The sequence below is a fragment of the Dendropsophus ebraccatus genome, chromosome 1 (assembly GCF_027789765.1).
Source record: "Dendropsophus ebraccatus isolate aDenEbr1 chromosome 1, aDenEbr1.pat, whole genome shotgun sequence".
Taxonomy (NCBI): Eukaryota; Metazoa; Chordata; class Amphibia; order Anura; family Hylidae; genus Dendropsophus; species Dendropsophus ebraccatus.
Genome location: NC_091454.1, coordinates 146,611,077 through 146,637,790, shown reverse-complemented (window position 1 = coordinate 146,637,790; position 26,714 = coordinate 146,611,077). Strand labels below are relative to the sequence as shown.

The 26,714-nt window shown below is 42.6% G+C and overlaps 1 protein-coding gene across 2 annotated transcripts in view; it reads right to left on the bottom strand.

Annotated features, from left to right (window-relative positions):
- The window catches only part of LOC138778365 (uncharacterized), a 58,804-nt gene extending 35,138 nt beyond the window's left edge, over positions 1-23,666 (bottom strand). For both annotated transcript variants that reach the window (XM_069956440.1, XM_069956441.1), the window contains exons 1-9: positions 23,577-23,666; positions 9,852-10,147; positions 7,518-7,654; positions 5,001-5,319; positions 2,470-2,567; positions 2,152-2,245; positions 1,751-1,876; positions 462-587; positions 277-381 (exon numbers count right to left, since the gene is read on the bottom strand). In XM_069956440.1, the coding sequence (XP_069812541.1) occupies positions 277-381; positions 462-587; positions 1,751-1,876; positions 2,152-2,245; positions 2,470-2,567; positions 5,001-5,319; positions 7,518-7,654; positions 9,852-10,040 (1,194 nt within the window). In that variant the 5' untranslated portion in view covers positions 10,041-10,147; positions 23,577-23,666. The remainder of the gene's footprint in view (positions 1-276; positions 382-461; positions 588-1,750; positions 1,877-2,151; positions 2,246-2,469; positions 2,568-5,000; positions 5,320-7,517; positions 7,655-9,851; positions 10,148-23,576) is intronic.
- Positions 23,667-26,714: the final 3,048 nt, after the last annotated feature.

Genomic DNA, 26,714 nt, shown 5'->3' with positions numbered 1-26,714 from the left:
ATAAGAGAGTTTGGGATCACCTCATGTCAATACTGTGAAAAAATCTTAAGGTATAACTTCCTTAGGATTCTATAACATAGGATGATCAGGAAGAGCAAGACAGCGCCGACCTGTTAGATCAGTGCTCGCTTGCTCCTCGTTTCCCGCTTGCCTCCGACGCCAGCAGGTAAATGTGGGGGAAGCTGTGGGAGGGGTTCACCGGCCGATAATCGGCTTAATACAGCCGATAATTGCTTGGTGTAATAGGGCCTTTAGTCATCCTGTCACCATACCTACCTTCAAGAATCGTTCTCTGTCAGCTTGGGCAACTTTCAGTCTTAAAGTCAGATCTGAAACCTTCTCGTCCAATCGTAATACTTTGGAGGACAGAAGTTCTTTCTCCTGTTGGAAGCAACATTTTTAAGGGATTATAAAATATAACATAAGGCTTATACAACTGCTCCTTATTTCTGTGCTCCTACCAGATTAAGGTTGTTAAAGTTCAGCTGGAGGTCAGCAAGCTCATCTTGAAGGTTTTGTTGAGTTCTGAGTGTATCTGTTGCTCTCTGGTTTGCTTCATTTGTTTGACTAAGAGCCAGCTGACTACCCTGCGAAAGTAAACTGTGATATATTATACTATCACATAATCAAGGCCATGTCAAATATGGTTACATTTTTTATAATGTTTTTTTTTCCTTTCAACAAACGCTAACTTATAGCTATAGTGGGAACTAAAAAAAGGACATGTGTATTAACAAGATAAATAATGTAATGTTTGTAGCATTTGTACAAATGTAATAGACTTCTTTGCCCATTTTTATTTCTTAACATGATGAAAGTGAAATCCTTGAAATACACCTATCTATAAAGTCTGGATAGTCACACATGACAAATACAGTTGTAAATTTCAAAATGTTATCATACAAATATATCGTCCAGAAGTGGACAAGAATAGACAGAATATGCAATGTAAGAAGCTAAAAATACTGGACATAATAACATGGCTGTATTGCAGCCATGTTTAAAATCTTTTATTATAACTTGTGTGCGTGTTGTAGCATATCTGAGAAAGCTGCAAATTTATATTCATTTCACATTTTTAGAGTGGCACAAAAAGTAAAATATCATATCATCTCACTAACAACAAGTAAACAGTAAAGTCTAAGGCTAGGTTCACATCACGATTTTGCATTCCGTTTAATGCATCCGGTCTTTTCCGGAAAAAAACCTGATGCTAAAACAGATGGTAAAAATGCATGCTGTTGTATACCATCCATTTTGATCCGTTTTTCATTGACTTACATTATTTTTAAAAACTGATGTTTCTTTTTACATTTTGAAACGTACAAAAAATATGGCTGACCACATTTTTCTGTACGTTTTGCAAAATGGATACAGTGAGACGGATTGCAAAACCGTGATGTGAACCTAGCCTAACATAGACAGAACACATGGAGTAGAGTCAGCCCAGCCCCCAGTCAGAACAGATCTTTTTATGTGGATGAGCAATTTTTCCCTTTTCTTACCTTAGAACTTATTTATGTCTGTCTTGTTTAATATTGCACACTGGGTGGGGATGGTGGTACTGGTCTTGGCACGAGGGCCAATGTGGGTTATACCTTATTAGTATTTGAAGGTACAGCATTTTTATCCTAGGTTTTTATTTTTTCTTGTTTTATTTGGTTTCATCTCACTGACTGTCTCCTTTTAATCAAGAACTATCAATTCTTTCCCCTAACCTTCAGCCTTATGTTGATTTGATCCCGATTACCTCTCTTAATTTCCTGAGCTCCTCTACAGCTTGATTCTTTTCTGCTTCAAGGATTTTTACACGATTTCGGAAGTATACCAGATTTTCTCTAGCTGTTTTCAATTCCCGATTCACCTCATCATTACCCTTTAAAGGATGGCATACATTAAACACATAGAGTTAACATTTAAAAGTACAGTAAGTGATATATTTCTTAATAAGTGTCACACATCGTAATCCACATGCACGACTGAGAAATCAATAAATAAACCCAAAATGTTATTATAATATGGCAGTAATGAGGGCCATATTCTGTACCACGGCTGTATAACAAGCACACTTTCATTTTGTTACATGTTACGAGCATAAAGTCTCAACTGACAAAATACAGGGGAAAAAAATTATGGACTGATTTATTTTACCATAGATATTTTGTGGTTTATCATTTCATTTGTGTAGTTAAAATTTTCCAAACTAGATTTGGCCAACATCACTTCCATTTCCAGATTTATAATTCTGTAAAAAAAAAAAAAAAAAAGAAAAAAAAAGAGTTTAACAGTGTTATCTTTTTGACAAAATTGCTTTAACGATTCCTACATTCCTATGTCTATATATACTGCTCCACAAAATTAAGGGAACACTAAATGACCACATCCTACACCATTTGTGAATATGTTTACGCCCATCTGCTCCTAAAAAAGGCATTTTAGCCTTTTAATAAATTTCCCTCAATGACTTGCCTGTCTTGTAGTTCTCCACGTTGCTTCTTATCCTCAAAACGAGACACTTCAAGCCAACCTTTTTCTTTCTCCAACTGGGATACTGAAGACTCTAGTTGCTAAAAAGATAAATGGAACATGGGCCAGATTTATCAAGCTGCCTGATATCCACACTGGATCTGGATTTTCCCACAGTGGTCCATCAAAGCTTGTGTTTTTTATGATAATATCTTAATTAATTTCAGGGCCAATCCACATATAAAGTGGCACACTACCCTCTTTTTGCTGCTGTATGCACCTAAGTACAGATGGATTCTGATGGAGGTTGCATGATCTTGAATCCCACAGAAAAAGCTTCCATATAAAGTCAGATGGATACAACTAGTGTACAACTAGGTACACTAGAAAAGCCTAATTTTTCCTCATTGGAAAATAGAACTATAATATGGCTGTATGCATAATACATAGGAGGTAAACAAATGCAATAGAAAGAAATGTCCACAGCATGCTCTGATAGGGCCCGTTCCATTTCCGATTCCACGTGGCAGATTACGCTTGAGATACTGCCTGTCCTATTGCGTCAATGGGATTTCTTGTGTGTCTCTGCTCTCCGCTCAAATAATAAACATGTTCATTCTCTGAGCGGAGAGCAGAGGCAAACAAGAAATGCCATTGAAGGAATAGGACAGGAAGAATCTAAAGTTAATCTGCCATGCAGACTCCGCTTGTAAATTCAGCTTCTTTTGCTCAGTGGGAACGGGCCCTCATATGTGAAAAAAGTTTTACGGCAGGTACAAGATGCACAGGCCAACGATCATTTCCCCACGATGCACTTGGTCTGTGAATTTTGTACGTGCAATAAAACTTTGGTCACATGTATTGGTGTGTGCTGCAGATATTCCTTTCTATTGCAATTGGAACCAAGTTGTTTTCTGGGACCTAATCCAAAGGGCTTTGAACTTGTAGGCCAAAAGGCAATAAGATTGTAGTAACTATGTTAGCAACGTGCCATTTGAGTCTTTGTGCCAAAGCTACAAGTGGATCTAGTAGGAAGAAGTCCTTCCTTTATAGTTCCAATTCCTTTCAAATCCACTTCTGGCTTTGGATCCAAAACTATAAGGAAAAAAATCTGCAGTGTGTGACAACAGTCTAAGAACATTGACCAGACTAAATACAATATACTCAGTTTTCAGCTGAGAGTTGTGCTAGGTATCTAGTAGTGAATGTATGAAAGAGCGTTCTCTTTGACTGGCAGCATATAACTTAAAGAAAGTGAGGACTCCAAATCTAAGTATATTAGAATGTAGCAGAACTTTTCATTTATACACAGATTAAGCTTTTTTCACATAATAACAAATACCCAGTTCAAAAAGAACCTGCCACTACTGAAAAACTCACTGGCATACCGACTGCGCTGGTAAATCCACCCAGGCCCATAATCGTAGATTATTTAACATTTAACTCACATGAGCAGAAACACACCCTGTAGCTTCTGATGCATGCACATTGTGAAGATGAAACCAAGGGGAATACACCTTACTTTATTACACAACGAAAATGAAGCAAGTACTGTCCATGACTTCATTGAAGCAGTGCACATGTGGTTGCAAGACCAAGTCAGTCTCATATGGGCAGTGTTGGCTGGGTTTAATATAACTTATACATAATGACACCTTTCTTTTAAGATGCAGAAATGAAAATATTATTGGAGGCTTTTCTACTTTTTTTTGGCTGGGGACTTGATGATAAATATAAATCCCGCAACCATCTTCTTAATGTATTATATGTTAAAGGGGTACTCCAGCAAAAAGCTTTTTCCCAGTAATTGAAACATATTACAAAGTTATGTAACTTTGTATTATGCTTCAATCACCTATCTGCCCCCCTTCCCTATCTTTTCCCCCCTCAATCCCCCACCAGGAAGGGAAATAAACTCTTTCTTACCTAATGACTGTTGACCCCATGTTGCTCTGTGGCAGCCATTTTGTGACAATGACATCATCAAGAGGGAGGCGGGTCTAAGCCCTGCTAACCCAGCCTCCCTTTGTCAGATGACAGCTCTGACTTGTTGAGCAAGATGTAAACCATTGGTCTCCAAACTGCGGCCCTCCAGCTGTTTCAAAACTACATTTCCCATCATGCCTGGACAGCCAAATCCAAAGCTTTAGCTGTCCAGGCATGATGGGAGTTGTAGTTTCACAACAGCTGGAGGGCCGCAGTTTGGAGACCCATGATGTAAGCCATCTATCAGTTCTACAGAGTCAGTTAGACATTACAGGAAACAAAGTGCATCATGGGAAAGCCCAAACCAGGAGGTGAAGAAAAATGAAGACAATTCAAACGGAGAGAGACTCAGGAGGGATGGTAAGTGGGAAAACGATGCTTGATACCCCTTTAAGAATTACCCCTTTAAGAATTAACTTTAAAGTTTAAATACATATTTCTCTGAGTTTAAATGTTCTCGTATAAAAACTAGAAAAGTGATTCATGTCCAACTGAAAATATTATAAAAAATCCTAAATGTGCTGGTGAAAACTTGCATGATATCTTACTTTTTGCTTTACAGCCAGTAGCTCCATTTTGGATCTGCTCATTTCTAACTCTTTGTCTCGTTTTCTGAGTTCCTCCGACTGTGCCTCCAGCTTAGACTGAGCCTCTCTTAGGCATTGAACAAGATCAGAACGCTTTTGGGCACTTTCACACAAGGATGCTCTGAGGTCAATTTCTGATCCACTCCAGTTCTTGCGGCTCAAAGGTGGCTCTATTCCATATTCTTCAGGTGACCAGGAGGAGAGACGTGATAGGGAACTTCTCCTTGACAATGAAGGACTGGATAGATTTCTAGCATGCTCTGAGCTAGCTGGAAATTTACTACAATTACAGATAATACAGACATGGATTTTTAGCTGCATCAACATTGTAATCCTTTAAAGGGGTTGATCACTTTATAGTAAAATATTTCAATGTACAGTATTAGTAAGTGTACTCACTGTATATACTGACAGCAGCTCCCTGTGTACCTCATAGAGCTAATATCAGACTCCCCTCCTCCAGGCTGTGCTGTCCTGCTCTGTGGTGATTCAGTCCATAAGATGGCTGACACGGAAAAACATTCTCCTCCATGTCGGCTATCTTATGGACAGAATCCACACAGAGAAGGGAGCACAGTCTGGATGTGAGGAGTCTGATTTTAGCTCTTGAGGTACACAGGGAGCTGCTGTCAGTAAGTGTTGTAAGCTTCGCTGGATTCACTTTGCTCATCTCTCATTCTGACATTAGTATATATTTGGTGCTAACATACTACACTCTATAAATTACATGGTATTATTAGAAACTTTCCACTTACAATGTGACAGTAAACTAATGCAGGAGTGGACATAAACTTCAGAGTCCCCTGTGCAAAGAATGTGCCTGGACCCCCCCCCCCATAACATAATCACACCCCCACTTTCCTTCCCAATATAATTAATTACAGTGCAGTTACATCCAGTGACTCACAGGGGCATCTTATTTGAGTGAATCACAGTTGACACTCTCTCTGTTCAGAGTAATTCAAAATTTTTCAAGAAGGTTTTTACCTGTCACAACTTCTCTCTGCTGAATCTGCTGGACATTTTAGGCTCTTCTCTCTAGTACCCTCCACACCTTTATACAAATGCCTCATCTTTATTGCACACACAAAAATAATGCCCACTTTGTGTCCTCATATAATAGACCCCCTCTGTGCTCCCATATAGTAGTTAGATCCCCTATATGCCCCCATATAGTATCATGCCTCTTTATTACCTCAAAGAGATAAATGCCCCTCTGTGCTCCAATACAGTATTAGGTCCAATTTGTGAACCTATATAGTAGTTAGGCCCTCTCTTTCCCCGAAGTACTAGTTAGGCTCATATGTGCCCCTATATATTATACAGGCCCCATCTGTGCCTCATATTTTATACAGGACTCCTCTGTGCTCCCACACAATATATAGGCCCCCTCTGTGCCCTAGGCCCCTCTGTCCCCACATATGGTATACTTCTCCGTACCTCCATATTGTATATATAGGCTTCCTTTGTGTCCCCTTGTTGCCCCATATAGCATACAGGTCTCTTTTATGACCCCCTTTAGTGTACATAGGTCTCCTCTGTACCCACCCCCTTAAAAAAAAAACACCACCTTACACTGCTTTTAGTGCAGGTAGCATGATACAGAAACACTACATGTATTGGAAATCCCCAGCAACCTCTATAATTTTATCTGGGTTTCCTGACATGTATCTTGGATTCCCGGGAGGGCAGTCTAAGTAAGCACCACCGTTCACCAGGGCCCCTGGGCACCCAAACAGGTAATATGTCCTCCACTGAATTGATAATAATAACCTAGCAGGGCTTACAACAGAACAAAGGCTGTAATTAAGTTCTGTTTATATTTCTATACAGACCTATTGTCATTGGGGTTTCTGTCACTTTTGATAGCAAGTATAGCACAGAAATATGTTAGTCTTTCATTAATTTAATTCATTTTAGTACATATCTGTGTTAGTCTCAGACTAGTTCTGTGTCTACAAACAGTGCTACAATATAAAATTAAAATCTAAAATTTCTCAAATCTTATGTTGTGCTGTAAAGATATAATTTTACTTATCACAGCTAAAGAACAACCCACAGAATGATCTGTATAGCAGCAAAATATAGAGACAAACCCACAAATAGAACAGACATGTTTCCCTGCAATATGAAGCTTCTACCAGTTTTGGTTCATAGTTTGTTGTGTGGGAACTTACATTATATATGGTTTGGTTTTTCTCTTTTGTTGAGTGTTAAAGGTATAATTTTGGTAAAAACTATACTTCTGGACCAAATCCTGCAGGAGTCAATATAAACAGGCATTGCTATTTCCTGCAAACACACTTTTGGCCTGCAAGACTCAAGACTCTTTTAGGCCATCATTCCTCACCTTTAGAAATACACTTAGCAAAATGGGAAGATTAACTAACAGCTTTTGCAATCTGCACTAGTATAAGCTTCAAATTTATAAACCTTTATTTGTTTAACAAGGTATTGAGAGCTCATATCATTCTGTACCTATAGCACTCTAGTGTATGGATCCCTCGGAGGGGACTCACAGATCTAGCTCTGTCAGTTTGCCGTGGACTGGCAGGCTGCTTGGTGTAGTCTCTGCTGTGTCCCATCCAGTTGTCTGATTCCAAGTGTCCAGCAGCCTTTATGGGGACAAAATGAAAAATGTACATGATTTAGTCAAGGACTGTACTTTAAACCCCTCTAAAAGTACATTGCCATCTCATAAACTAATGGCATAGTGCTAGAGTATGCCATGATTATATGATTAGTAGGAGCCAGACCTGTGGATCCCCCATGATAGTAAAAATAAAGGGCCCGCAGCACTGATTCATCCTTGTGGCTCCTTTGCTGTTTTTTCTGTACAGCCACACTCACTGCAACTCAGCTGTGCAAGGAACTGCAGCCGCCCCATTAATGCACAGGTAAGACTGCTATGCCGAATCAGTGCTGTGGCCCCTGCATTCTCAAACCCAGCAGGGGGGCCCAAAACTTGTGAACCCAATAATCATAAAGTAGTGACATATCCTTAGAACATTATACTTAATGACATTATTCTATGAGATGGCAAAATTCCTTGAAATAAGTATGTAGGCTTACAAAAAGATGTACTAGCATTGATATATAATTATACGGCCATTTAAGTTGGAAATAACACTATTTATTTGCATTCCTATAAGAGCACATTACTGCGATTAGCACCTTACCCAGGCGTAATCCAGCGAAAATCTTTTTCTTTCAAATCAACTGGTTTCAGAAAGTTATGCAGATTTGTAATTTACTTCTATTTAAAAATATTAAGTCTTCCCATACTTATCAGCTGCTGTAAGTCCTGCAGGAAATGTTGTTTTCTTTTCAGTGTGACACAGTGCTCTCTGCTGACATCTCTGGACGAGACAGGAACTGTCCAGAGCAGCAGCAAATCCCCATAGAAAACCTCTCCTGCTCTATGTTCATCACTTGCCTGTTGCTTTACTACAACTTTCTCATGTGTAGTAAATGCAAACAAAATCGCTGCATCTAGCTTGTGCATATGACATATCAATATTGTTGTGCAAATAGGGTCATAGCGAAGACAGAGGGTCTTGAAATAGCATCCAGTGATGCTTTTATTGCATATTTATGGTGGACTGAATACAAAAAATACCTGACTGCTATTCTGAGACCCTCAATCTTCTACTTGCATTGCTGATTTAGGGTTTACTATCCCTATTGTGTCTTGCGGAGCTGAGGTGCCCTGTGCTGGCTCTCTTTGCTTCCTGACATATCTTTGATTTAGTTGGAGTATATTTGTGCCAGTATAAAAATAAATGGGTTTACTTTGATTTATGCCCACTAGTACTTATATTGCTGAATAATGTTCTTAGTTGTTGACCGGTTGGGATATGACTGCCAAGATTTCCAACAATCCTTAAAATGACAGGGCGACAACATCAGTTTAGTGCTGTGGCTCCTGCAAAGTTTTCTCTGTATATCAATGGTCCTTGCCACGCTTTCTCCCCTACACATCAGAGCTCCCAGTCACCCAGCTTTGCAGGTAACTTGCAACATAGCTCCATTCACCTAAAGAAAACTTGTATTTCTATACAATGTGGGTAGCCTAAAGCCAGAGCGCATAGAGGACACCAAGCACAGGGCAGTAGTAGAGTGCATTCTGGGTAGTCCTCGATATTCACAAAGACCCATTCCCTCTACCCACTGGTTATGTTTGGCAGCTAGATACCTATACTGTGTACAGCCAGACAGCTGTCAATTAGCTGCCAGTGAGCCCGGGAAGTGGTGTTGCACTGATAATATACTGTATAGTCTAAGCTTCAGCACAGACCAATGTAAGTAAAATATTGTTCTGATTGGCGTCTCTATCACAAGGAGGATTTCCGAGGATTCCAGTGTCAGACATCCATTGATCTTAATAATATTGGCTATCCTAAACAATAACATAATGTGATAAAATGTAGGGATGGTCCGAACAGAGTTCGGTTCGGGTTTGTACGAACCCGAACTCTCAGTAATGATTCCCACTGTCTGCCCGCTCCGTGGAGAGGGTGGATACAGCGGGAGGACCGCCTGGAAAACTGGGATACAGCCATAGCCATAGGCTGTATCCCTTTTTTCCAGGCGGTCCTCCCGCTGTATTCACCCGCTCCACGGAGCGGGCAGACAGCGGGAATCTGATGCCGAGCGTTCGGGTTCATACGGACCATCCCTAATAAAATGTTATCATTTTTAAACTTTATACCCCAAATCATAACATAATTGTAACATATATGGAAGATGTTTCACCTAAATAGAATATTTGTATAGAAAGAATAAGAAAATTCTATTGTATAAAAGGTTCACCTCTATGTTCCTCTCCAGCTCAGATAGACCATGAAGCCTTGGTGATTCCAGCCCATATCGATTACTCCCTATGTCTTTGGTGTTCCAACGAGGAGACCTCCTGCCTGCATCCACATGGTGCTGATAGCTGTCACCAAGGCCATAGCGGGAGGGCAGACCGACATATCCATTAGATAGCCGGTAAGCCATTTTGCATAGTAAAATGGTTTGGGAAATATCATTCAAAAGTGGACGGTTTCAAGCTACTTTATTTATACACATAGTGGTCCTTTGGGTTGTAATTTAAAGTGTTCATTCTGAAAAAAAAAAAAAAGTACTCAGGTTAGTCTTTTATTTTAAAGTTGAGGTTTAGCCCACCACAATACAACATCCATGGAAAGTTGCACTTTTTATATGGATTCAGTGAGGAAAAACTTTGACAAATCAATGTGATATACCGGGCCGTATTAAGATCTGCTGCTGCCCTAGGCACAAAACCTGAAGACGCCCCAGCGTGGGAGCGTGGTTTTGGCCACATGCATTTCTTTACTTGTAGAAACATTGAATCACATTTTCATGGTTTTTAACTGCTTATAACATAAATTTCCACATTGAATCAATGATTAGAGCCGTCTGTATGCTGTCTGATGGAATTCTCACCACAGGATTGGTAGGTAATAGCTCCAGGCTTCACAGCCATAGCAGGCCTGAACATACCTTCCCCACCCCCCTCAAAAAGTCACCAGATTTACTGGCAAGTCTGACCAGGAGGTGGGAGAGTAGGCACCGGACCACGGGTGCCTAGTGGTAAATACGGCCCTGGCGATACAACATGTAAACAGAGATTTCCATGGGTGCTATATTTAGGATCCACAGGGTATACCGTACTGATGATCCAAAACATAGCCATGTGCATGAGCCCTTATATGGCCACTGTCGCATAAAAACCTTTAAATAGGTCAGAGACACAAAACAAAATCTTTTATTGGTTTTAGAAAGAATGGGGAGTAGTCTAAGCTTAGCATGTTCTCTCCTGGCTACTTGTCACGTGACCAAGATGGATGCATAATGAAAGTCTATGGGGCCATCTCGCTCACACAGATACAGAGGGGGAAGTGAGGCCCATGACCAGTGGCGTAGCTACAGGGGTCGCAACGGTCGCAGTTGCGACCCGGCCCGCCAGCCAGGGGGGCCCGGCTGGGCCCCCCATGCCACCTTGCTGTGTCCCCGAAGCTGCTTGCAGTGGCGCAGCTACCACGGTCGCGGCGGTCGCCGAGGCCCCCCCTTGCCACTGTACTGCCCGCCTCCCACTCCCTCTTGTGACCGCAAGCAATGTTTTGCCTGCGATCACAAGAGGAGGCTGGGACGGCCCCCGGCTGACGTGCGGGGCTGGGAGCATCAGGTAGGCAAAAAGACAGGTCCCGCGAAGCTCCGCCCCCTCCGCGGGAAGCCCCGCCCCCGCAGCGAGAAGCCCGCCAGCGCGCGTGACTAGAAGACTAGAGGGACCATTCAGGTGAGTAAAGATTTTTTTGTTTTAAAGGGCATGATGGGGGGTGTAGTGGTATGGTGGTGGAACAAGAGGATGATGGGAGGTGTAGTGGTATGGTGGTGGAACAAGAGGATGATGGGGGCTGTAGTGGTATGATGATGATGGAACAAGAGGATGATGGGGGTGTAGTGGTATGATGGTGGAACAAGAGGATGATGGGGGCTGTAGTGGTATGGTGATGAAGGAACAAGAGGATGATGGGGGGTGTAGTGGTATGAGGATGATGGGGGTGTAGTGGTATGGTGAAGGAACAAGAGGATGATGGGGGGTGTAGTGGTATGGTGAAGGAACAAGAGGATGATGGGGGGTGTAGTGGTATGGTGAAGGAACAAGAGGATGATGGGGGGTGTAGTGGTATGGTGAAGGAACAAGAGGATGATGGGGGGTGTTGTGGTATGGTGAAGGAACAAGAGGATGATGGGGGGTGTAGTGGTATGATGATGGAACAAGAGGATGATGGGGGGTGTAGTGGTATGATGATGGGGGGTGTAGTGGTATGATGAAGGAACAAGAGGATGATGGGGGGTGTAGTGGTATGATCATGGAACAAGAGGATGATGGGGGGTGTAGTGGTATGATGATGGGGGGTGTAGTGGTATGATGAAGGAACAAGAGGATGATGGGGGGTGTAGTGGTATGATCATGGAACAAGAGGATGATGGGGGGTGTAGTGGTATGATGATGGGGGGTGTAGTGGTATGATGAAACAAGAGGATGATGAGGGGTGTAGTGGTATGATGATGGAACAAGAGGATGATGGGGGTGTAGTGGTATGATGATGGAACAAGAGGATGATGGGGGTGTAGTGGTATGGTGAAGGAACAAGAGGATGATGGGGGGTGTAGTGGTATGGTGAAGGAACAAGAGGATGATGGGGATGTAGTGGTATGATCATGGAACAAGAGGATGATGGGGGGTGTAGTGGTATGGTGGTGGGGGGTGTAGTGGTATGATGAAACAAGAGGATGATGAGGGGTGTAGTGGTATGATGATGGAACAAGAGGATGATGGGGGTGTAGTGGTATGATGATGGAACAAGAGGATGATGGGGGTGTAGTGGTATGATGATGATGAAACAAGAGGATGATGGGGGGTGTAGTGGTATGATGATGATGATGGAACAAGAGGATGATGGGGGTGTAGTGGTATGATGATGATGAAACAAGAGGATGATGGGGGGTGTAGTGGTATGATGATGATGATGGAACAAGAGGATGATGGGGGTGTAGTGGTATGATGATGATGAAACAAGAGGACGATGAGGGGTGTAGTGGTATGATGATGGAACAAGAGGATGATGGGGGTGTAGTGGTATGATGATGATGATGAAACAAGAGGATGATGGGGGGTGTAGTGGTATGATGAAGGAACAAGAGGATGATGGGGGTGTAGTGGTATGATGATGATGGAACAAGAGGATGATGGGAGGTGTAGTGGTATGATGATGGAACAAGAGGATGATGGGGGGTGTAGTGGTATGATGAAGGAACAAGAGGATGATGGGGGTGTAGTGGTATGATGATGATGGAACAAGAGGATGATGAGGGGTGTAGTGGTATGATGATGAAACAAGAGGATGATGGGGGTGTAGTGGTATGAGGATGGAACAAGAGGATGATGAGGGTGTAGTGGTATGATGATGGAACAAGAGGATGATGGGGGTGTAGTGGTATGATGATAATGGAACAAGAGGATGATGGGGGGTGTAGTGGTATGATGATGAAACAAGAGGATGATGGGGGTGTAGTGGTATGATGATGAAACAAGAGGATGATGGGGGTGTAGTGGTATGATGATGATGGAACAAGAGGATGATGGGGGGTGTAGTGGTATGATGATGATGGAACAAGAGGATGATGGGGGTGTAGTGGTATGATGATGATGGAACAAGAGGATGATGGGGGGTGTAGTGGTATGATGATGATGGAACAAGAGGATGATGGGGGTGTAGTGGTATGATGATGATGGAACAAGAGGATGATGGGGGGTGTAGTGGTATGAGGATGATGGAAAAAGAGGATGATGGGGGTGTAGTGGTATGGTGATGGAACAAGAGGATGATGGGGGGTGTAGTGGTATGATGATGATGGAACAAGAGGATGATGGGGGGTGTAGTGGTATGAGGATGATGGAACAAGAGGATGATGGGGGTGTAGTGGTATGATGATGATGGAACAAGAGGATGATGGGGGGTGTAGTGGTATGATGATGATGAAACAAAAGATGATGGGGGTGTAGTGGTATGATGATGAAGGAACAAGAGGATGATGAAGAGTGTAGTGGTATGATGATGGAGGGCAGGAGGATGAAGGGGGTGGTAGTATGGTGATGAAGGGGCAGGAGGAGGGGACAACATGGGGGGCATCTGTAAGGGGGATAAAATGGGGGGCCATCTATATGGGGGATAACATGGGGGGCATCTATATGGGGGATAACATGGGGGGGCATCTATAAGGGGGAAACATTGGGGGGCCATCTATAAGGTGGACTACATGGGGGGTGTATACAATAGGGCATGCACAGAGGGGGATATGTACTATAAGGGGATCACATAGTGTCAGGGCTAGCTACTAAATGAGGGTGTAAAGGGGACAGTACAGATGTGCAGTGTGTATAGAGATGAGGATGGTGTCAGTGTGAGGAGACTAATATGTCTGTCTGGCAGATTCTGTGGATTCGTGGCTCAGACGTTCTCATAACGGCCCAGGACAGATGGAGAAGAAGATGAAAAGGGAAGAACTACGATCAGAGAAGACGTCCCCTGTGAGTCACTTGATATAACTGCACTGTAATTTATATGGTGTATAGAGCCTGTGTGGAGCTGCATCCACCTCTATATGACTGGATGAGGTGATATTGGTCTATGTACAGAGGATTATATTCAGTAGCAGTGGTGGTGTTAGTCAGTATGTGGTGGTATTAGTCAGTAGCAGCAGTGGTGTTAGTCAGTATGTGGTGGTATTATTTGTTGTTATCCGGTACTGTGTTTTATTGGATTTAGTATACTGGATTTGGTCAGTAACAATATGGTGGTGAGGGTTGTGGTGTGGCAGTAATATTTCCCCTTGTGTACTGGTAATATGGGTCTCAGTAAACAGGATTTGTTTAGTAACAGTATGGCGGTAATATGTACGGTGATAATATTTCCTGTATACTGGTATTATTGGTAATATCAGTCTTGAGATATATATCTACCAATAGCATCGAGAAAGGGGGGGGGGGGCCCAAGTTGACCTCTTGCACCAGGGCCCAAGAGACATTAGCTACGCCCCTGCCCATGACACTGTGCATCTCTCCACACTTGTTCTCTAAATGGATTGGGATCAGATCAATCAGTTGAGTTATGGTGAATGCCTGTGTCCCTGATGTGGACACAAGAACTCGAAAACTGAAAGGATCCCACAGCATCCGTAGTAGTAAATGAATTGCAAGCTTTATTTTCATCAACTGGTATTGCAACGTTTTGACCGACTTGGGTCTTTATCAAGCATAACTATACATCACCAAGTGCTCTCTTAAATATACAGTGTATCATATATTGTCCAGTAGGGGACAGGGGGAGGAGACCAGGGGTAGGGAGGTACAGCAAAATGCAAAAGTTAGAGGAGTAAATCCAGGATGGGGGCATAAATCCAGGTGCTGGACAGTTCATAGAAAGTTCTCCATGGAGCGGGAATCATCCTGCATTTTCTGGCTCGATGAAAAGTGTGGCACCACAAGTAACAACCAGCCCTTCACTTTCTATATGAAGTTTTATACAGGTTCCACTGATAGATCTTTGCATATTCCCCACTATATCAATTCTTTCTGTTATCAGTGATCATTTGGTATGTATATTGTTGTTACCTGTTGTTATATATATTGTTATTGTTATTATACAATATCTGTATACTGAGTTATCAGATGCATACTATGAGCTCCATTTGCTGTTCCAGCACCTGGATTGATGCCCCCATCCTGGATTTACCCCTCCATCTTTTGGATTTAACTGTACCTCTGTCCTACCTACCCCCTGTCTTCTCCCCTCTCCCCTTCTGGACAATATATGATACACTGTATATTTAAGAGAGCACTGGGTAATGTATAGTTATGCTTGATAAAGGCCCAAGTTGGTTGAAGCGTTGCATTTGCTATACCAGTTGATGTAAATAAAGCTTGCAATTAATTTCCAACTACTGATGCTGTGGGAGCCTTCCAGTTTTCATGTCTAGGTGACGTCAAAAGTTTTTATCCATGACAGGTAGGGACAGTCTGTAAATTAGAATTTTTCAAACAAAAACATAGAAACCATTGCAATACATATTCAACTGCTACATTACATGTTTTATTAAGTAAATTCTATTTAATTACAATTTGATTCAAATATATTAGGATTAACTACTATTTTTTTAACAGGTCATTATAATAGCCATAACACATTCTGCTGTACATGTGTGGTGGAAGTGCCCTGGGGAAGTATGGACGTGGGCATAAGAGCTGAGCTGGCCTCATGCCCTGGGGCTGCTAGCAACTATCAGCAGCTAAAAGCTGTGGTCACCAATGGAAACTGAAGCTAGCCCATGATTAAGGGTTTAAACCTGTACAATCTGCATATCCCATAAACCTTATTTTCAGTGGTAAAATATATTAAACTATATAAGCTGAATAAATATTATCTGATATCTGTTGGCTTACATATAATTAAACTAAAGCATGCAAGGGCACTAAATGTATTATGATTGAATCAACATAGATAATGCCTTTCATTAGCATAAGAGTTCTCTTACTAAATATACAACTATGCTGGACAGAAATAACATTTCATAAGTCTAACATAATAATAATAATAATATTTATTTGTATAGCGCCAACAGATTCCACAGCGCTTATTTAAATATATAAATAAATTACAGGTTATATAATAAATTATACAATGAATAAATTAAAATACAGAATTAGAGACCTGCTCTCAAGAGCGTACAGACTAGGATGACTGGGAGTAACACGAGAGGCAACAAGTGCTTTATTTGTCAATGTTCCAGTCATTGTACATAGAATCTGGGCAAGCCAGTCAAAAGCTCTGAGCTCAGATAACTAGGACAGTGTAAATAGCACCGAGGTTGTAGAGAGGATGGAGAAGGGATAGCAGAGGGAGACGAGATTACAAAATGTTATAAGCACGCCTGAAGAGATGGGTCTTCAGGGCACGCTTAAAACTGGGGATGCTGGAAATAAGTCTGAGGTATTTGGGTAGGGAGTTCCAGAGAACTGGTGCAGCACGAGAGAAGTCTTGGAGGCAGGAGTGAGAGATTCTAATTATGGAAGAGGTTAGTGTGAGGTCATTAGCAGAACGCAGAGCACGGGAAGGATGGTAGGTGGAGATGAGGGAGGAGATGTATGGAGGGGCAGAGTTGTGGAGAGCTTTATGGGTGAGGGTGAGGAGTTTGAACGGTGTTCTATATTTAATCGGTAACCAGTGCAGTGACTGGCACAGGGGGGAGACATCAGTATAATGGCTGGAGAGGAAGATGAGCCTGGCTGCTGCGTTCAGGATAGAGGGGAGAGCTTAGAGAAAGGAAGACCAATAAATATAACTTAAAAAGCCTAGAACGGGGAGACATGAATCAGAGAATGTGTTATAATAGTGGACAGGCTTCCCATAACTAAACAGAAAAGGGACTGAAAATAAAATGTTACATTAATTCGAAAGGCTCCTTACTGATAATGAATCTGAAAAAAAGGATTTTATTAGAGTACCTGTCACCCCCCGTTCCGGGGTGACAGGCTCCCGACCCCCTGTTAGAGCCCCCTATACTCACGTGATTCCGCCGGGTCCCGCTTCCTGAGCCGGTTGGGTCACGGAGATTTCAGCGCCCGAAGCCCGGCGCGCACGCTGAGAGATGGGTCCGATGCCCATAGAAAATGACGGAGCATCGGACTCCCCATTCATTCTCTATGGGCATCTGACTCTGCTGTCAGCGCGCGCGCCGGGCTTCGGGCGCTGAAATCTCCGTGACCCAACCGGCTCAGGAAGCGGGACCCGGCGGGATCACGTGAGTATAGGGGAGTCTAACAGGGGGTCGGGAGCCTGTCACCCCGGCACGGGGGGTGACAGGTGTCCTTTAAAGGGGAACTATCAGCAGGTTCGTGTAAACAAACCTGCCAATATCCCCCTTCAGCTCCTTACCTGCTGTTTTGGACCATTTTGATGTGCAGCACACATGCAAATGAGGTACCCACAGAGCACTCCCCTCGGTCGGCCGCCTTCTATGTATGTTCATATATGCTTAATTATGCCAGTTTCTGATGCGGGAAGACAGGGAGACGTGCCAGAGACCGGTATAGTTATGCATATATAAACATGCATAGGAGGCAGCGGGTGGGCCGAGGGGGGGTGCTCTGTGGGGCGGTGCTCCTAAGGACCTCATTTACATATGTGCTGAGCATCAAAATGCTCCAAAAGGGCAGGACAGAAAGAAGAAAGAAGGCCAGGGCTGTAAACATCAGGTAAAGAGCTGAAGGGGGATATTAGCAGGTTCATTTGCACAAACCTGCTGATAGTTCTCCTTTAAGTATCCAGGTCCTCCACTTTTTTCACATTTTGATGCTGCAGTCCTGGGCTAAAAATAAAAAAAATTCTCCCCGATCATTCTGCACTCAATACCCCATAATGACAAAGTGAAAAAAATAATGTAAAAAATGTTTGCTAATTTTGTTAACCCCTAGTCGACAATGGGCGTACCCATACATCCTGGGCCGCCTAGGGAAGTTCAGAGCGGTGCCGCGTGGCGGCCCCGCTCTGAACCGCCAAAGAGACGAGTGCCGCATGTAGCCCGGGACCGCGACTATTAGCGGGCACGGTCCGATCGCCATGCCCGCTAATTAAATATTCAGATGCAGCTGTCAAAGTTGACAGCTGCATCTGAATACTTCATGCAGCCTCATCCCTGGTGTCTAGTGGGGAGATCACCCCCCGCGACGTTGTCACGGAGGGGCGATTGCCGTGTCCTTACTCGGCCGGGGTCTGCGCCATAATGGCGCTGATCCCGGCTCGGCCCTCGAATGCTTTTGGCTGCAGCAGCCATGGGAGGGACCAACATGCTGCTGTTATCCTTGGTGGCATTTGACTCCAGCACTACAAAGTAACATGGCTAACCTCTGTACCCCCCACAACATGGCTATCAGCTCCTGGTCTCCTCCATGTCATGCTGCCCTTACTGCTGCAGTTTCTACTGGGCTCAGATGTTAGCTCCTCCTACAGGGATGGGCCTCAATCAATTTGGAGGTATGCCCCACCCACCTGATGACTCACTGTTCCCTCACTGGCAGAACAAGGAAACAGAAAGGGAACGTGACCTCACAGGAAGTAAAGAAAACACAGGCAGCGTGGTCATGTGACTATATATAGAACATACAACACCCACAGAGGTCAATGTTATGTTAGTTTATTGAAAAATCCTGGACAACCCCTTTAAGGACACTAAGATTGCTAAGATCTTAGCCACTCCTGTGTTGTCTTGGCTGTGTGCATGGGGTCAGTTTCTTGTTGAAAGGTGACTCTTCAGCCAAGTCTGAGGACCAGACCACTCTGGATCAGGTTTTCATCAGGAATATCACTGTACTCCATTCAGCTTTTCCTCAGCCCTGACCAACCTCCCTGTCCCAACTGCTGAAAACACCCAACAGCATGATACTGCCACCTCCATGCTTCACTGTAGGGAAGTCATGAGACATTCCTGGTTTCCTCCAGAAGTGATGCTTAGAGTTGAGGCCACAAAGTTTAGTTTATAGTTATAAATAACTATAGTTATAAATAAAAAACATCTACAAAAGGGAAAGTTTAGTCTTGGTTTCATCAGAGTAGAGAACCTTGTTTCTGACAGAGTTCTTTACCCGCTTTATTGCCACCTCCAGGCCAGCTTTTTAGTGGGGTGGCACAGCGATGGCTTACCATCTGAACATTAGCTCATGGCTTGGATTTTGCTTTGATATGCATTGTCGGCTTTGAAATCTTACATAGATAAGGTTGTGCTTTTCTAAGTCTGAGGACATATGAACACGTCACAGCGCCAACAACCCCAGGATCTGAATAGTTCACTCCTATTCTAACTATTCCTGTCAGTTCCCAGCTGATCATGTAACCAGTTCAGAAAACCAGGCAGCTTACTTTGGCTGCCCCTTAAGACATTGTGTTCCTGGCACAATATTACCTGGGCATAGTAGTCATCTAAGCTATTGCCCATTTATTCCGAACATAGGAGGGATAATGGAGACAATACCGATGTAAGTTTGTTTACTCCTATTCTTATTTAATCCTGTCAATTCCCAGCAATGCATGTTACCAGTTTGGCTAAGCAGGCAGCTTAATGTGGCTACACCCTAACACATTAGGGTGTCTGCACATTATCCTAACATTTATACATCTGTCTACATTTAGGGGGTTTGTCTAAATGGACCCATATGTCATTTCGGCTTAAAAAAATTGATGTTGGATTAACTGTGGACACTTACTATGACTGAAATCACACACTGACAAAGGTACCTTCTCCTCCTCCCCTCCCCAGAGGAATATTCTGGACATGTGTGTATAGTTGGATTTATTATCTGGGGCTTCATATTTTCATTATAAATCTATCTATATCCTACTTTCTTTAGGTTATATTACCTGTGACAGATCCTTTTACTAGCATTCCTGTGCATATATGTGCACAGGCACGGCACTCCAGTGACAAAATATATACATTAAACACCTGACTTGGTGACCACTGACTTTTACCAGATCATCTCACAAACATCCCTGAGGAACCCTGTGGCTACCTGCCGTACCAATGCCTGAGGGAGGAACTGCGTTGGATGACAAGTGGATGAATTCTATCGCTTAAGAATTTCCAACCTCTGGATCTCTAAAAGAGTGCACAGTGACATATATGCACTTATCTTCACTCAGCAGAACCTTTCCTACTATCTTTACATACATGAAGGACTTGACAGTCAGACTCTCAGACTGACAACCACATAGGGTACAGTTTTTCCTGCTTGGTGCAGAGGACACCCAACCATAGTGGCTTCTGGCATATAAGCAGGGCATAACAGGTACATATACCTTATGACCTGCCCATTCCTATATACCTAATATTCTATATTCTCATCCCAGTGATGGACGAGTTATATTTAAACTGTATATAAAATGTTTGCACCAATAAACACTTTGGCATAATAAAAAATATTATCATTCTACCACTATTGTTTTTTAGTTGTTTGGTTTCTGTTTTTTTAAGTCAACTGAATTTCTCAAAGGTGTACCCTATTCAAGATGTGGAAACACCTTAAAGATGAGCAAGAGAAATAGGAGGCCCCCAAGGTTAGATTGTAATCGTTATAGGAAAGGCCTGAATCATAATGTCTGTGCAGAATTTTAGTTTTTTTCTTTTTGAATTTGCAAGTTCTGTTTTTACATTCTCATTATGAGGTATTGAGTTCATTATTTTACCACAAGGCAGCATTATACCAAAGTGTGAAGGGCTGAAGACTTTCTGAATGTATTACATTTCAGGACTAGAGATGAGCAAATTTACAGTACAAACAAAGCGAATCGCTTCATTAGTTCTGCAATCTGCTTATCAGCTGGCTGCCTTTGAAGTCCATGCCGCTCCACCCCAGTTGCCTGGAAAAGCTGAATCCAGACCTGGGAAACCTCTCACAGGACTGGATCCAGGTTTTCCAGGCACCCGGGGGGAAGAGACACAAACTTCAAAGGCAGCAGGCTAATAAGCATATTACCGAGCTACTGTAAATTCACTCATCTCTAATTAGGACTGATTGATGGTTACAAGTAAATAAACTCCACTGTCACAGGCCCCAAGTGTATTCAGGAAAAACTGGACCTGACAGCTCTCCAGTTTTATGTATGTGTATGATGTGTGTGTTCATTTAGGTCAGTTCACAGTCTGTACCAGTTTATCCTGTGTGATGTCTCAGAGAACTATGCAACAATGTATACCCTGTGAATTGCACATTACGCAGCAATTCCGATAACCTACTTTAGGCTGCTTTCACAAGGCAGTATAGTAGTATTTTACATCAGTATTTGTGAGCCAATACCAGGAGAGGATACCAAACGTGGAAGAGGTGCAAATCTTTCCATTAGGCTGGATTCACATAATGTAAAAAAGCTGCAAAAAAAAGTGTATTTCAAGGCAGAAATGCTTCTGATGTACACATAATTATTGTATTGCCAAATGTTTTTTTTATTTACAAGCATTTCTCAAAAGTAGTTGAAGTTTATTTTCACACTTAAAGCCCTATTACCAGGCCTGATATTTTGGAGCAAGTGAGCGCCAGCCTGTCAGTTCAGAGCTGACTTGCTACTCGTTTCCCGCTCACTGTCTGGGCTATTACATGCACTGACATGGAGCAGGTAGAAGCAGGGGGCCACTGAGAACTGCAGGAGGGGCTGCCCGGACAATCTTTGGATTTTCCAGGTAACCCATAGAAGAGAGCGTCGGCAGCAGACCGTCGCTATCATGGTCGTTTTTTTAAAACATGCTTTAAGACAACAATCATCCGGCATTGTGTATGTCGGCTGATTATTGCCTTTTAACATGGCCTATAACACTAAATGATTATCAGCCCGTGCGGCCAGTAATCAGCTAAGTAGAGTCAATAATTGTTTGGTGTAATGCTGCGTTTACACGACAGCGATAATTTGGCCAATCGAACGATTAACGATTTTTAAATATCGATTATCTGCCAAAGTTTTGAACCCAAAGCTAGGAATGAATTTAAAAGAGGAAAAATCTCAGGCTTTTCTTTATGACCTGATCTCTGTTTTTCGTCTGTTTCTGGCTTTGGATTCAAATCTTTGGCAGATAATCTGTCAAATAATCTTTCTGTGTAAATGCACCTTAATAGGGCACTACTAAAAGTCAGGGATATTTGGCTTGTGGGTGAAGTTTCAGGATGAACTTGTTATAATATATAATAATGTTATGAACCGATTGTGACCTCTAAACCTTTAAATGCACATGTCCAACTGTTTAATGTTTCAGCCCTTTTTCGCATTCTTGCTGTTCTCTAACAAGGAGCTTGTTAGGTGGTGGTGTTACAGTGTGGGCAGGTGTGTCTAATCAATACAGAACTGCACTACACAATGTGAATGGTACAATAACAAGTCCATACATGAATAACATTATTCCAGTCATTGTACCTCTGCATGAATAACACACGCCTAATTTCATTTTCAAGGGCAATATACCCCACAACCTCAATGACCTAATGACCGCCCTTTAAAAAGAATGGGATGCCATGCCTCAGCAGACAAATAATTGACTTGTGAATGGCATGAGACGCTGTTGTCAAGCTGTAATTCATGCTCAAGGACAGATGACAAGTTATTGAGACATTGACATTTTTGTTGGGGTATACCCACTACTGTTGCCATTTGTTTTACTAAATTGTTTAAAATGAAGACATGACCACTCCATGCTTTCCCATTCTGTAAATGCCCTACTTCATGGTAAAATATCGCTGGAGCTTGAACTTTTTGCTTTTTCAGCAAGTCGCAGAAAGATTGCATGCACAGTTTGGTCGTTTGATTTCATATAACTGTGTAGCCCTAGTCTACTATTGACCTAACCAAATGGAAAAGCTTTGTAGAAAATGTTTGACTTCTGGACACTGCTTAGGAAGTTTCTGCACTACAATAATACGACAAACTATTCAGCAGAGAAACACAAAAAATGTATATAGATATTTATAAAACAGCACAGATTTACTAATTGTTTTTGGAAATCACAGCCAAAAAAAAGAGATTTTATAAAAAAGAGGGCCCAGGGTGCCTGGCTTACTGGTGCGCCTGTACATGGGCATCGGTAGAGGGACTTAATGTGGGTATACACTTTGTTGTACACTGTTGGCAGAACAATTGTTCCGGCGACAGTTACCTCTCTGGTCTTCCCCTTACACAGGAGCTTTCAACACATCGAGCGGCATGTTTGGCCGACAGTGGGGTCTGAGTGTTGTGACTGTGACAGATTAGAAAGAGCTGGGAGAAGTGCGCGTTGTCGTGCTTTGCTCTCCTCACTGTTTGTTCTTTTGAAAGGTGTTCTTTAGGTTAAACCAGCAAGTTTTCAAACTAACAACTTTTCTAAACAGTAACAACACAGAAAATGGAATATGAAGGTAAGATCCACTAACATACAATTCTTACATAGACTTACCTGCAATGCATGTATTAGAGGACATTTTTCTTGCACTTCAGTCCACGTAGAGCTAAAAAACACTGAAAAGAAGAGAAAGCTTGGACTCGCTCCTATGGTTACAGAAAGCAACAAGTCTGGAGCTGCTCCCTTTTCTGATTAAGCAGTTCAGATTGTGAAACCAGGCAACTGTCACTACTAGCTGTGGACACACTCCCCCCACCCCCTGCTCCTGTCTGCATGCACTTAGCAGGACGCTGCATGGATTCACCTTTACCTGCTGCTATTAAAAAAAAAAAAAAAAGTCTTTTTATGTTTATTTGGGGACTTGATAAGAAAAGGAAGCATCTTTGTTTGATAACATACACTACAAAGTTTCTTATATTCACTTGTACTACCGATCTATGCAAAGTTTATTGAAAGGACACTGCCTATTTATAGAAGTTGCAGTTGAAGTTAGAACTGTACATACACCTTTAACAACTTAAAAACACAGCGAATTTTAGCCTTAAAGACACACATTTTCTTGTCTGAGATTACGTTTTTCCCTCCTCGCCTTCTAAGAGCCATAACTCTTATTTTTCCCTCCATCTTGCAAGCACTTGATTTTTTTCAGGAACAATTATACTAGGGATGGTCCTAACCTGCCGAGGTTCGGGTTCGTACGAACCCGGACTCTCAGCAATGATTCCCGCTGTCTTAAACCTCCATGGAGAGGGTGGATACAGCGGGGGGACCGCCTGGAAAACCGGGATACAGCAATAGCCATAGGCTGTTTATGCAATGCACTTTACTAAGATGTGTTATCTTTATTCTATAGGTCATTCCTAATACAACAATACTCAACTTTACATAGCTTTTCTAATATTTTACTACTTCATATGAAGCAAAACAAATCAGTACCCCACAGTCACTCTGTTAGGGAGCTGCTGCTGTCACTGACACACTTAAATGCCGCAATTGCTATAGCACACTGAATGTAAGGGATTCTGCTTCATTCTCCCCAAGAAACAGTCTACCGAAGGGGGATTCGTTTGTTTCCAAGACTGAGCAATTAAAGATTTAGCCGCAGTGAGCATAGCTAGGAAAAGCTTAGTTGGTTTCTTCCCCAGAGTGTTAGGGGTAAGGTTAAAGGGGATGTCCAGCGGAAATCTTTTTCTTTCATATCAACTGGCGTCAGAAAGTTATACAGATTTGTAATTTACTTCTATTAAAAAATCTCCAGTCTTCCCATAATTATTAGCTCCTATATCTCATGCAGGAAGTGTTGTTTTATTTTCAGTCTGACACAGTGCTCTCTGCTGACATCTCTGGCTGAGACAGGCATTGTCCACAGCAGGAAAGGTCTTCTATGGGGATTCATAGAAAACCGAGACAGCGTCTCGGCCAGAGATGTCAGCAGAGAGCACTGTGTCAGACTGAAAATAAAACAACATTTCCTGCATGACATACAGTAGCTGATAAGTATGGGAAGACTTGAGATTTTTTAATAGAAGTAAATTACAAATCTATATAACTTTCTGATACCAGTTGATTTGAAAGAAAAAGATTTTTGCTGGACAACCCCTTTAACCTCTTAAGGACATATGACGTACCGGTACGTCATATGTCCGCACTTGAACTTCAAAGCGGGGCCGCGCGGCGGCCCCGCTTTGAAGTGCCGCGATCCCGGGTGCCGCGAGTAGCCCGGGACCGCTGCTATTAGCGGGCACGGTCTGATCGCCGTGCCCGCTAATTAGCTAATCGGAGGCAGCTGTCAAAGTTGACAGCTGCCTCCGATTACCGGAGGCAACGTTTCCCTGGGGTCTAGTGGGGGAGATCGCTCCTCCGGGACCTTGTCCCGGAGGAGCGATCTCCGTTACTGATGCCGGCCGGGGACGCGTCCAAGATGGCGCCGTCCTCGGCTCGGCCCGCGTTAGTTTTAGGCTGCAGCAGCCGAAAGCCAACGAGTGCCGATCTCATGGATCTCTGCAGCATAGCTATGCTGCAGAGATCTCAATGAGAGATCCAAGTGTATATACTAGAAGTCCCCCAGGGGGGCTTCTAGTATATGTGTAAAAAAAAAAAAAATAAAGTGTTGTTAATAGTAAAAAGCCCCCTCCCCTAATAAAAGTCTGAATCACCCCCCTTTTCCCAGGTTTTAAATAAAAGTAAACAAATAAATAAATAAATAAACATGTTTGGTATCGCCGCGTGCGTAATCGCCCGAACTATTAATCACATTCCTGATCTCGTACGGTAAACGGCGTCAGCCCAAAAAAATCCCAAAGTGCAAAACTGCGCATTTTTGGTCGCATCAAATCCAGAAAAAATGTAATAAAAAGCGATCAAAAAGACGTATATGGGCAATCAAGGTACCGATAGAAAGATCACATCATGGCGCAAAAAATGACACCTCGCACAGCCCCATAGACCAAAGGATAAAAGCGCTATAAGCCTGGGAATGGAGCGATTTTAAGGAACGTATATTGGTTAACAACGGTTTGAATTTTTTACAGGCCATCCGATACAATATAAGTTATACATGTTATATATCGTTTTAATCGTAACAACTTGAGGAACACGCATAACAAGTCAGTTTTACCCCAGGGCGAATGGCGTAAAAACACATTTCCCCCAAATAAAAGAAATGCGTTTTTTTTTTCAATTTCACCACACTTTGAATTTTTTTCTGGTTTCGCAGTGTACTTTATGCAAAAATTCAGCCTGTAATTGCAAAGTACAATTAGTGACGCAAAAAATAAGGGGTCATGTGGGTTTCTAGGTGGAAAAATGCAAGTGCTATGACCTTTTAAACACAAGGAGGAAAAACCGAAAACGTAAAAACGAAAATGGGCCACGTCCTTAAAGGGTTAAGTAGGCAGATTCCAGGGGGATAGATTTCTGCAGTATTCTGGAGGACAGACCACAGACCAAAAGCCTGTAATAAGAGGACATTCCCAGAAAATGTGGAATAAAGACCCCACCTCTTTCATGCATCTCCAGCACACAGGTGACACAGAGCTATTAAGTTTGTGGAGGAGTTCTGGAGTATGGTACCAGAACATCACGAGTTTATGTGTTTCTTTATGTGTGGTACAAATGGAAGAAGTTGCAGCTGTATCCCACACAATATTTCAGCATTCCGGGGATAATTGTCTCCCCAATATAGCCACCCAT